Below are 12,117 nucleotides of genomic sequence, written 5' to 3'. Positions count from 1 at the left end.
CCTTCACACCAGCCACTTCACGTTGTCCACCATACTCACTGAATTGTCATCAATTCTGAAATTCGTCTCATGAAAACACATCCCAGAGTCTAGTGTAACAGCCAGACAAACACATAGACACGCTGAAGACCCCAGGGTACCCATCAAACTAGCTTGTCCCCAGATCAACAACACAGCGAAACATGTAATTTTACTAAAATAATCACTTACTCATAACTAGCTGGATAACTAGCATAACTAGCTCAACACCTGGAACTCATAACTAATACTCATACCACTAATTACTCATAATAACTCATAATTACTTCTGTAATTACTCATGCCAATACTTACTCAAAATAATGTAATATCCCAATCTTCACCCCTTATGCAAATCGAAGCACCCCGGACAACCCACAACCAATATCAACCACTGTAGCCGCCTTCCCCTCCAGGCAGCCACACACAGCCACATACATCTCCACCCACGTCACACAAGACAACAGCCAACGAGTGTGTCCACCACACAGAAACCTTTGGCAATGCAACAACCGAACTCCCAGACAACCAACAACAAAACCCAATCCATCTCCATGGCTCATCAAGCAGTTCCAACTTAATCCAGCTTCACATACCGATTTCCCCAAAACCTCGTGAAACTTCACCCCCATTTTGGAAAAACCCTGGACTAAACCCTGACACCCTAAATAACTTCAGACCCATCTCCAATCTACCCTTTCTGTCAAAAGTTTTGGAACGTGCTGTGGCCACTCAACTCAAACATCACCACTCTGCCAATAACCTGTATGAAACATCCCAATCCGGATTCTGCTCCAGCCACAGTACTGAAACTGCTCTCCTCAAAATCACCAGCGACCTTCTCTCTCCTCTGACGCTGGCAACCTCAACATTTTCATCCTCCTCACCTCAACGCCTCCTTTGACATCATCAATCACACCATCCTCCTCACCCTGTTTAGACCAGCTTGTGCCTATTAAACCCAAATTAGTTCACCCCCAAGCCTACAAGGACCACCTACAGCACTGCAAAGATGTCCTCTACTCCACCTACTACCCTCAAATTATCCACTCTGGCTCCGGAATCCCAAAAGCACTCTTCTCTACAATAAACAAACTAAATAAACAAACTTTACAACGTGAACAAACTCCTCAGCGCCCTGGATACCGCCACCTGTCATTCAGAGTAGACAACAGCATCTCCTTTCTGGCTTTCAGCATCTCCTTTCTCCTTTCTGGCATCCAAATGAAATTCTGGCTTCAAATCAACTTCCTCGAACTTAACTATGATAAATCTAAATTAATCTTCGTTTGCCCACAACCACTCACCAAATTCACCCATAACTTTGCCCCCCAAAAAACAAGTCACATTCTTTGTATATTGCCAACATTGTTCATCGTTTAAGTATCATCCAGAACTAAATTTTTATAAACCATCAACTTGTAGATGCATTTATTTATATCCCATTAACCCAAGAACTCTCAATTGCTTGGTTATATTTTAGTAATGTCATATATCCATATTTCTTTTCCAAATTGTTCCTGATATACACATTAATCCCATCTGTCTTTGTTTCCAGATGAACTCAAATCAGGAAATCAACACAAATCCTTATTACCTCCAATCAATTCAAAATTAAATCAAACAATTCAAAACCAGATCGGATCAGCGATCAAAAATCACTTTTCCAATCAACAATTCATTCAAAGACCAAGCTTAAAAACACAACTCTCATCTTACTGTGACAAATAAGCAACCAACCTACTTCACACTAAACAAATAACTTTTCATCACCCCTTTCTTCTCCACCGCCTCTTACACTTAAACAGATCATAATTACTCACTCATACACTGTTGCCCATCACCCAGTTGCCCCAGACCCAAACACAGGTTTGAAATCCCAGTAGGTTGTTCTTCAATCCCAACCATCATGTGATCCCAACATCTCTCCATTTATTTCGTTCCTCATGGGGTTGGTGTTTTATGGCCTTTACCTCTTACCCAATCACACTGCACATTATTCCCCGTCCTTGATGGATAATTTTACATCCAGATGGGCACAGCATCCCATTTTTGGCGACCCAGCCCTAAAACAAGCCCCTGGACTCCTTGCAGGCTGGACCAAAACCCCCGGACCTGCCTCCATGGAACAATGACGCCTAAGCACTCAATTAGCCCTCCCAGTACCAAAGACTTACAATCAGACCGACAGACAGACAAATAACAGAGGCCTGTCGCCAGCCCCAGCACAGGACATCGCCTTTCTGGGCAGGTACAATATAATCCACAGCATTGAAATGCCAATTTCTATCCGGAGCCTCGCAAAGCCAAAATCCATGCATGCGTGCTCCATCATGCAACCCGATCTGTACTCGGTGCGCCCGGCGCCCCCTATAATCAGTGAGTTATAATAACCACAATATCTCTGGCACCCAACTCGTGATACCACAATTTAATCCACGTTACTTGCATCTCTTCATCCTCACAAATGTCCTCCATTTAACGTGACTCAAATCCATCTTCTCCAGATTTAAGTCCTATATATCCTGTCGTTAAAGCAACACCCTGTAGACTGACTCCGCCTGTCGTTCTTCCAAGGTTAGTGAATTACCTCTGACCTTTCCCTTGCCTATCTCGAACAAAGGTCAACTAAACTTTAAAAGGTCAAACTTCGAATTGGTCAACACAAATGCATCGATGCATCTTCCAGCCGCCACTCCGCACTGTACCTTACTGTATGAACAAGACTTCCTGTTGGAACTTGGCTCCGGAAATTAATTACTCTGTCTTGAAATCGTTTATTTTAGCCATCTTAAATAAATCCATCCATCTATCCATCTTATAAATCCATCTTAAATAAAAATCCATCTTATAAGTAACGTATTCGTCCTGTGACATTGCCTGGCATATATGTCGCAGCCGGCCACTATTCCGACATGGCTCGTCTGACATGAACGTCCGACATCCAGCAAAGTCGAAATGACCCACAATGCATTTGGGCACACATCCTCCTCTGAGAGTGGGCGAGTTATCGCCAGCACTCTGAGCAAATCTCATACAGCACACCCGTGACTCGCGGCTCGCTCGGCTCCTGTCTGAACACCCAATATCCCTCTACCCAAACTTCCACGGAGCCGCACGGCGGAAACACAGGTTTGTACCACACTTTAGTTAAACGACCATTGCCAGGATTCTCGGATAGACGTTTAATTTCACAACACACATGACAAAAATCCGATTTAAATTCAGAGATCGCCGATCGACCTGGCACAACCATCTCAACGCGACGACGCCACGCCGCCCCCCCCCCCCCGTCTTGGCGCGCACCCTCGTGCCTCCACACGAATCCCAACACTCCCTGCACGCCGCTCTATTCGCGTTCGCGGCGGGGTTTACATCGCAAAAAAACAGGATCTCCGACGCTTGACCTCTCTGATCCAAAATGCACTATATGACACCAATTCCAAAGGTGAGCTGCCTCAGCGATACATCCCACACATACAATACACAATATCTGCCATTGAATGAACTCTTCAATTCAAGTAAAACACACATATTGATTCGAATTCTGCAACCATCTCCAAGAAACCGCTTCATATCAACAGTAGATCGACAAGGGCACTCCGGGTGCTTTCCTGACCCGATTTATATCAATTCGCTTCCCAAACAACTCCCAAACAGATGAAAATCCGGACTCAGTTCAGGACCTCGCCTGTTCTCTCGGATAGACGTTAAAATGGACATTCCCGGCCTGAATTTCCCCCAAGTCGAGCAGATCGCTTACAAAGTTTCACACCGAAACCCTCTGCTTTGCACATGACACACAGACAAACACATTGGCCAGACACACACGTCAATTAACATCCCAATATACATTCATTCCTCATTCATATACGAGTGAGTCTCCCATTCTTCGCGCGAAACTCAGATCGACTCAAATCATGCCTTTCTCCAGCCACTCCCAAACAATCTTTGCTCATTCATGTTACGTCTCTCATTCAAGGAAAAGGATTTTTGGGACTGGTTGGACGGGGGGTGGGTTGAGGTGAAAAAAAAAAAGGGAAGGCAGGGCGGGGTGTTGGGGTGTTGCCTAGAGCCCTGGGACTGAGCTCAGGTCTTGGGGGGGGGTGGGGGGTGTTGCCTAGAGCCCCGGGACTGAGCTCAGGTCTTGGGGGGTTGGGGGGTCTTGGTCTGGTATCTGGTCCAGCGGCATCACTCGCTGTTTTACTTGTTTAACTACCTCCTTAATTGTTTTGTCCTGAACTTTGCTTCCTGAACTTGCTTCCTTTGGCTCTGAAGCTTCAAATTCCTACAATGCAGCTCCTGCTTCAATTTTCAATATTTCAAAACCTAACCTGTCCTTCTCACCCTGTGGCCACCTGGCCCATTTCCTGTGAGCTTATTTATTTTCTCTTGTCCACCAGATCCTGGCCTGCTTTATCTGGACCTCTTGTCTAGAACTTAGTCTAGAGCTTCCTGGCTTGACCTCGTAGTTGTCACTACCTTCTTGTCAAACCTACCTGGTACCTACGCATTTCACCCTTCCTGGCCATGTCCCTTTGGCCGTCTAAGTTAACCACAGCCCTCCTTCCCTGGCATGCAATGGCATACCCCATCTTGTCTCTGGGCTGTTCCTTCCTGGAAAAATCTTGGCCACCTGGTTTCAACCTATATGGCTGTCCGACCTCATTTTCCCCTCCTGGTGCTAACTGTAACTTTAAGCTTACTGTTAAGTCCTTACTTGTATCCTTACTTGTTTATCCTGGCTTTAACAAAGCTACGTCATTCTGAGGCCTAAATGAGCCTTTACTTACAATTCTGTTCGAGTGCAGACAGCGCGGAAGACAAGGAGACTGAACCCGCTCGAAGGAGGAAGGTACGAATTTGGAATAATAGCCCTCTGATATAAAACAACTCCCACCTTTAATCAAATCAACGTGCCGGCGCCGGCCTCAGGTCAGCCTTCCTCCTGTCCCTCGGGCTCCGTTTCCCGTCCTCCGCGTCTGTTGACACCCCACTCCTGGTACCATCTGTGAAGAATCAGCTCTTCGTTTGCAAAAGAAGTCCACAAATAGCCTGAAAAATGACGCAGTTTATTAAAGCCAACTTATACAGATCCGGAGGAGACAAGACATCTACAGCAAGCTACAGCAAGAACATGCCAAGTCAAGCCTTCCTGAAAACGCATTGATTCTCATTCACTTATATACGAATACGATTATCAGAAAATCTCCGAGAGAACGAAGCGACTGGCGAGAGTCCCTCCCACCGTTATCATTCGGGGGAGTCAGCCCTTCCTTATCATTTGGACCAATTGTTTCTCTGGGCTCCGAGAAAACAGAAATATAACTCACAAAGAGGAGAGTGTATGCTTAGCCAAACAAACCCATATATTTTATGGGTTTGTGTACATGAGTAATCCAAAGCATGTTTATACAGAGTCATGCGTTGCTGAGATTAAAACAAAATATATATGGTTAACGATCATGTCATTCTACTAGCATTACGCAAAAACAAGCGCATGTGGGCGTGGTTTTACGACCAGCCTCGAAAAAAGCACACGTATACAATTTGTTCAGCATGACCTCAGCGAGCCTTTTCTCATCCAAAACTAAAACGAAGCAAAAACCCTTTATTAACTTTATGAAATAGCATTTTTAAACATCATATAAATCATAACACATTAGCACCCAACGTCTATAACTGAACTTTAGGCAATAACAAATCTACTACTTGACATATATATATATATATATATATATATATATATATATATATTTGTATATATTGTTGCAGTTTTGAGTTTTGTACAATAAAGATTAAATTTCCCACTCATAGTTTAGTCACATTACAACATGTAGCCTCACGATAGTTCAGTTATTTCATAGTATGTGTAAGATTAGTCCTTTTCCTGTGTTAGTTTTGCGTTGAGTAGAGTAAGGAGAGTAGGTCCTTTTCATACTTCCATTGCCTTATGCCACCTTACGCCTCTTTGTGCTGCCTTTGGCTTTTTGGCGCGAATTAACACGAGGCAGGCCTAGCAGGTCGGGTCGGGACCGAATGAGGGCGGCGAAGAAGCTGACGGTAAGCGCAAGCCACCAATCAGGGCTCAAAGGGAGTGGCTGCGGCAATGCGTCACAGGGCGTGGTTGTAACGTTCGAGAAGGCTCAGTGCGTGGCAAATATAACCCGTCGCAAAAAGCCCCCAAGAGAGAAGAGAAGAGGAGTTGAGGGAGCGCGGTCAGCAGTAGAGTTTGAGAGATACAAGATCGGAGAAAGACGCGCATGAACCAAGATATGCGCTCGTATTAAAGTGACGCTCGGTTGAGCTTGAAGCCGAGCCGCTATATTGCATTGGGTTACGTGAGTGATAGCGCGCTGGTTGCTAAACGCGCTGTGGAACCGCCCAGCCGCACCGAGAGACGTGTACATTCCTTCCTGCCTCATCTGCTGCCTTTTGTCCAAGAGATGCGCTACGAGGATCCTTCCACCGCCTGCTCGCCATCATCGCGGGACGTGCTGTGACCGAGGAGAGCAGAACGGGGCCATTCCTGGACGAACAAGTCGGCACGTTTGGCCTGAACATCATCCTGCCTGCAATTTCCCTGTGTGAGTGTGAACGGGCCGGCGTCTGGGATTTAAGAGTAAGACTGCTTAAGTTCTGCTCTGTGTCTGCTTTCTACCAAATTGTACATACGTGTAAATAATAATTAAACATGTGTTCTTCCTTTGATTCTACCGCTTTTGTGATTTCCATCATTGACGAAGCGTGGTACGAGTAAAACCGCTCTAATTGGGGTCCAATATTAACGGTGACTGCATGGACCACGTGGTACGCAATCCGCTCGGTGTACTCAAATTACACGTGGCTCGTGCGAGGCTTGCTTCCCCGCTTCCGTGGCGGCGCAGGTATTTAGGTACGAGCGAGACTTGGTCCCGAAACCCCACCTTGCGTTTGCCCGGAAGAGGCGTTTCAAGTCTCTCAGTTACGCCAGGCCCAGAAAGAACAAGGGGCTTAATCCACCCCTTGGTAAGGGTAGGAAGGGCGGCGGAGAACCGTAACAATATATATATTTATATAGATTTAAATATATATTTATATATATTTATATATATTTATATATATATATATATTTATATATATATTTATATATATATTTATATATATATTTATATATATACAGACTTGGCATTTAATATGGAATATTTTTTTTGTTGGGGTGAACTTACTTTTCAAGATGTCTTAGAACCAAAATTTCATTGGAATTATGTTGAAATTATTCTAAATTTTGTTAATGTGACCTTTAAAAGAAACAAAAACCACATTTGACATTTCGAAACAAATAAATTGATCCTTGAAAGTGATGTAAACTGATATCGAACTCAATTCATGGACAGTACTTGGTTAAACTTCTGTACGTTTTCCACAAGTATCTCTTTATTTTGCACATTAGCCAAAAAATTTTTTAACAAAAACAAAAGTTCAATTACGACTAGGATTACGGACAGTAAAATTACAGTTCAGTACTTCGTGTAACCCCCACGAGCATTCAGGAGAGCACGTACACGTTGAGGCATGCTGTTCACGAGATTTGCCAAGGTTTGGACAGGAATCGCTTGCCATGCAGTGACAATAGCCTGCTGCAATTCATGCACAGAGGTCGGCTGCTGGTCCAAGTGGTCGATTTGACGCGTTAATTCTGCCCACAAGTTCTCTATCGGATTCATATCCGGGGACATGGCAGGCCACTCCATATGCTCTACACCACGGTCAGCAAGAAAGTGTTGGATTATGCGAGCACGATGAGGCCGTGCATTGTCATCTTGGAAGACAAAGTTTCCTCGAAAGGCTGCACGAGCAAATGGAAGCAATGTTTCTTCCAGAATGGCCCTGTACTTGAACTGGTTCAGGTTTCCATTCAGAACAACCAGGTCAGTTTTGCATGAAAAGCAGCCCAAACGGTCACCCCACCACCTCCAGCTTGGACTCTTGGCACTATACAATCTTTGTTGTGGGCTTCATGCACTTGTCTGCGCACTCGGACGCGGCCATCTTGACGATAGACCAGAAATCTAGACTCGTCACTGAAGATCACGTGATTCCAGTGTCCTGGCTGCCATTGACGGTGCTCTCTGGCCCACTGCAATCGGCGCTGGCGGTGTTGTCTGGTCAGGCGTGGCTTTCTCAGGGAATGCCTGGCACGATAGCCTGCTTGAACCAGTCGTTGGTTGACTAGGCTTCTGGATACAGGCACATTTGTCAGTTACTGCCACTCAGCCCTAAGCCGATTAGCTGACTTGGTACGGCCATTGCGGACTAACCGGTGCAGCTGGCGATCATCCCTCCTTGTGGTTCTGCGGGGACGTCCTGGCCTCGGTATTGGAGTAGGGACACCCCTCTGAGCATTTCGTTTCAGGATCTTTGACACCTGACCTTGAGTGATGCCATACTGCCGAGCAATAGCACGCTGTTTCATGCCGTAATTTCCTAAAGCCACCACTCCATGACAAACAGCATTGTCGAGTTGACGGACCATCTCCAGAGGAAGCGGCAATAACTTTTGGAGACGTGCAGCAGTTGTTTTTCCACTAATACAGAACGCAACAACCCTTGTATACCCGACTGTGAAGCCAATCATCAAATGCACCTGTCCGTACATTTTGCCACGCCACCTGTGATATAATCCTGTTGTTGACTTCTTGCTGCGACAGACAATCAGTGACATGGTTCTTTTAACAAATAAATCACCAAAGTGTAAAACAAACTCACCGGATTGATATACTGAGTTAAGAAAGTAAACCCAAGTCAAGAAAAAAAAAAATTCCATATTAAATGCCAAGTCTGTATTTATATTGTTACGGATCTCTACGTCGGCCTTCTTCCCCTTAAGAAGGGGGGATTAGTCGCCTTGTTTGTGACTGACCGACGTAGTGAGTCCTGACGCTGCACAGCTCCCTCCGGAGAGGCAGGGGTGCAACCCCGTTCGCGACCGCGGACAGATGTTAATTGCCGAGCGGTTTAGCAACCGCGGCACGAACTATTAACAAGAACTGACCCAATTCTTAACGTTGGCCAAATCGTGCCACAGGTATTCAATGAGGGAAAAGACAAGGACGAAACGGATGTAAAGGAAAGAAGGCAAGGTAGGAAGAACAAATATGATTTATTACTAACTATTTACACAGTTAAAGGAACCAAGGAGAAGGAAAGATAATAAAATAAATACAGAAGGATGGAAGAACCAGAAGGACACAGTGCAATTTCTAGCTTATCTAAACAGGCTTAACTTATACCCCAGGACAAGACACACAAAACAGACGACAGTCAGACTTACACGGGGATGATGACAGGAATGGCAGGAAGGAGAGGAAGGTTCAGCTGGAGCCGGAGAAGGATCGGGCCGGGAGTGAGCAGCCGCCGCCCCTCCGCAGGCGTGTTCGCACGGCGGCGTCGCTTTGTAGCCGCGGCCGAAAACCCCTTTCGACGCTCAAAGCTGCTGTGGCCAAAACTGCTGTTGGTTCAGCTCCGGTTTGTTCAAAGCTGCGGTGGTTCAGAAATCAAAGCTGCTGGGGTTCAGCTCTGGTGCTCCTATCTCCCTCCTCAACTCGGCTCAGGTGGGGTGCGTCGCGTGCTCTCCAAGGGCTCATCCCTCTGGGGGGGTCGCAGGACGGGTTCTATAGACCACACCCTCGAACCTTTGCGAACCTCCCCGATCGTTCTCTCTCCGCCCTCTCAAGCCAAACCCTTGAGCCTTGGTTGGTCGCTCGGGGCTCCCCGGGCTCCACCCTTTGATGACGAGGGCGGAGACACGCCTTTCTTCTCCGAGCTGACCGCGTGCTCAATGGAGGCAATTGCAGTTGGCAATTGAGGCTTCGCACTAGACAGGGGATTCTACTTTATTTCAATTTGATGCAATGCAGTGTCAACTAGTGGGAACAGAGCCTTCAACTACATAGAATAAGGAGATAACTATTTAAAAGGGTATATGATTTGCTACGTGTATGTATACGGAGTAACTAGGAGGACGACCTATTACCTTTACACACGGAGGGTGATATTTACAACAATTCTCATGACACAACAATACAAAAAAAACACAGGATTCTCAAATCCGCAACAATATATATATATATAAATATACACACACACACACACACACACACACACTGTATATACTGTATATATACACATTTTGTGTGAACATTATTTTTTAGGAACTATACAACTTTAGTAAAAAAAAAAAGTGAAAAACCCCAACGAAATAAAATGTAAGTCACCAGCAATGTTGGTTGTAGGTGAACGCCAATGACGATGCTGGTGTTCTGGTGGGAAAGTGGTCGGATGAAGATGACTACTCAGGTGGTCTTGCACCAACGATGTGGGATGGAAGTGTGAATATCCTGAGACAGTTCAACCGCAAATGCAAGCCTGTCTGCTATGCTCAGTGCTGGGTCTTCTCGGGTACAACCACTGCTGGTAACCAAAATGAGTTCAATCCTGAAGTCTATAATTATGATTACAATTAATTAATTTGTTACTGCTGTATTTTACATTTACAATAATCTGAAAAAAACTAATTACAGAATGTGCTAATCGTGTGTTTGATCATATCCGGTATGATTTTGATCGTGTGTGTGTGTGTGTGTGTGTGTGTGTGTGTGTGTGTGTGTGTGTGTGTGTGTGTGTGTGGTGTGTTGTGTGTGTGTGTGTGTGTGTGTGTGTGTGTGTGTGTGTGTGTGCGTGCGCATGCGCGCAGTCACGTGAAAAGGTAGGTACACCCCATGTAAAGTTTTGACTTTTTCAACATACAGCTATTTGATCTTCATTTCAACAATACTGATAGACAAAGGTGATATAATATAACAAATATCATGAAACATTTACATTTTGAAGTCCATTGTATAATTTAAATAAACATAAATGCAAATTTCGCATGTGGAAAAAGTAAGTACACCCCCACATTTATCACTACTTCAAATACCTAAAATTAGAATCAGCGCACCAGCTCAGGTGCAAATGATTAGAACATCGTTATTGAGGATCTTGGAGGAACCTGTCTCATTTAGACCTCAGACATTTAGTTTGGTTTGCTCTTTGTTGTTGAAGTGTGTGGCGTCACCATGCCGAAATCAAAAGAGCTCTCTGAGGCCTTCAGAAAGAAGGTTATAGATGCCTACGAGTCTTGGAAGGGATTTTAAAAGATCTCCAAACAATTTGAAATCAATCATTCGACTGTCCGAAAGATCATCTACAAGTGGAGAAGATTCCAAACCAACTGCCAACATGTTCAGGCCAGGCCGCCCCAGCAAGTTCAGCCCGAGAGCAGACCGCAAGATGCTGAAAGAAGTCTCTAAGAACCCCAGAAATGTAATCACGGGGACCTACAGGTAGCTCTTGCCACTGTTGATGTCAAAGTGCACGAGGTCTACCATTAGAAAGAGGCTGCACAAATTTGATCTACATGGGAGGTGTGCCAGGAGGAAACCTTTGCTGTCCAGAAAGAACATCAGGGGCAAGACTAAAGTTTGCCAATGAACACCTCGGCAAAGACCAGCACTTTCTGGAACAATGTGCCTCTGGACAGATGAGTCAAAGGTAGAGCGAGTTGGCCACATGTCTTGGCCACAGTACCAAGGACATGTTTGGCGAAAAACCAAAGATGGCATTTGGACCACAAGAACCTGATACCAACTGTAAAGCTTGGTGGTGGAAAATATTATGGTTTGGGGCAGCTTTGCTGCATCAGGGGCCTGGGCAGCTCACCATCATAGAATCCACAATGAATTCTTCATTGTACCAGAGGGTGCTTGAGGATAATGTGAGGCCATCTGTCGCAAAGTTGAAGCTCAACTGAAGGTGGACCTTGCAACACGACAATGACCCTAAACATACCAGTAAATCCACCAAGGAATGGGCTGAAAAGAAAGAAATGGAGGGTTCTGGAATGGCCAAGTCAAAGTCCGGATCTAAATCCCATCGAGATGTTGTGGGGGGATTTGAAACGAGCTGTGCATGCAAGAAATCCCTCAAACATTCGCACAGCTGAAAGAATTCTGCACGAGGAGTGGGCAACAATTTCTCCCAGTCGATGTCAGAGACTGGTAGGACAGTTATAAGAAA

At 45.2% G+C, this 12,117-nt stretch overlaps 1 protein-coding gene across 1 annotated transcript in view; it reads left to right on the top strand.

The window, feature by feature from the left end:
- The window catches only part of LOC137435410 (coagulation factor XIII A chain-like), a 64,717-nt gene extending 54,154 nt beyond the window's left edge, over positions 1-10,563 (top strand). The window contains exon 6 of the mRNA XM_078784042.1: positions 10,293-10,563. Coding sequence (XP_078640168.1) covers positions 10,293-10,523 — 231 coding nt within the window. The 3' untranslated portion in view covers positions 10,524-10,563. The remainder of the gene's footprint in view (positions 1-10,292) is intronic.
- The last annotated feature ends 1,554 nt before the right edge of the window (positions 10,564-12,117 follow it).

Source organism: Myxine glutinosa, chromosome 9 (assembly GCF_964187855.1).
Source record: "Myxine glutinosa chromosome 9, kmMyxGlut1.1, whole genome shotgun sequence".
NCBI classification, from domain to species: Eukaryota; Metazoa; Chordata; class Myxini; order Myxiniformes; family Myxinidae; genus Myxine; species Myxine glutinosa.
The sequence above is the reverse complement of the archived record's forward strand: the minus strand, read 5'-3'. Positions and strand labels throughout refer to the sequence as shown.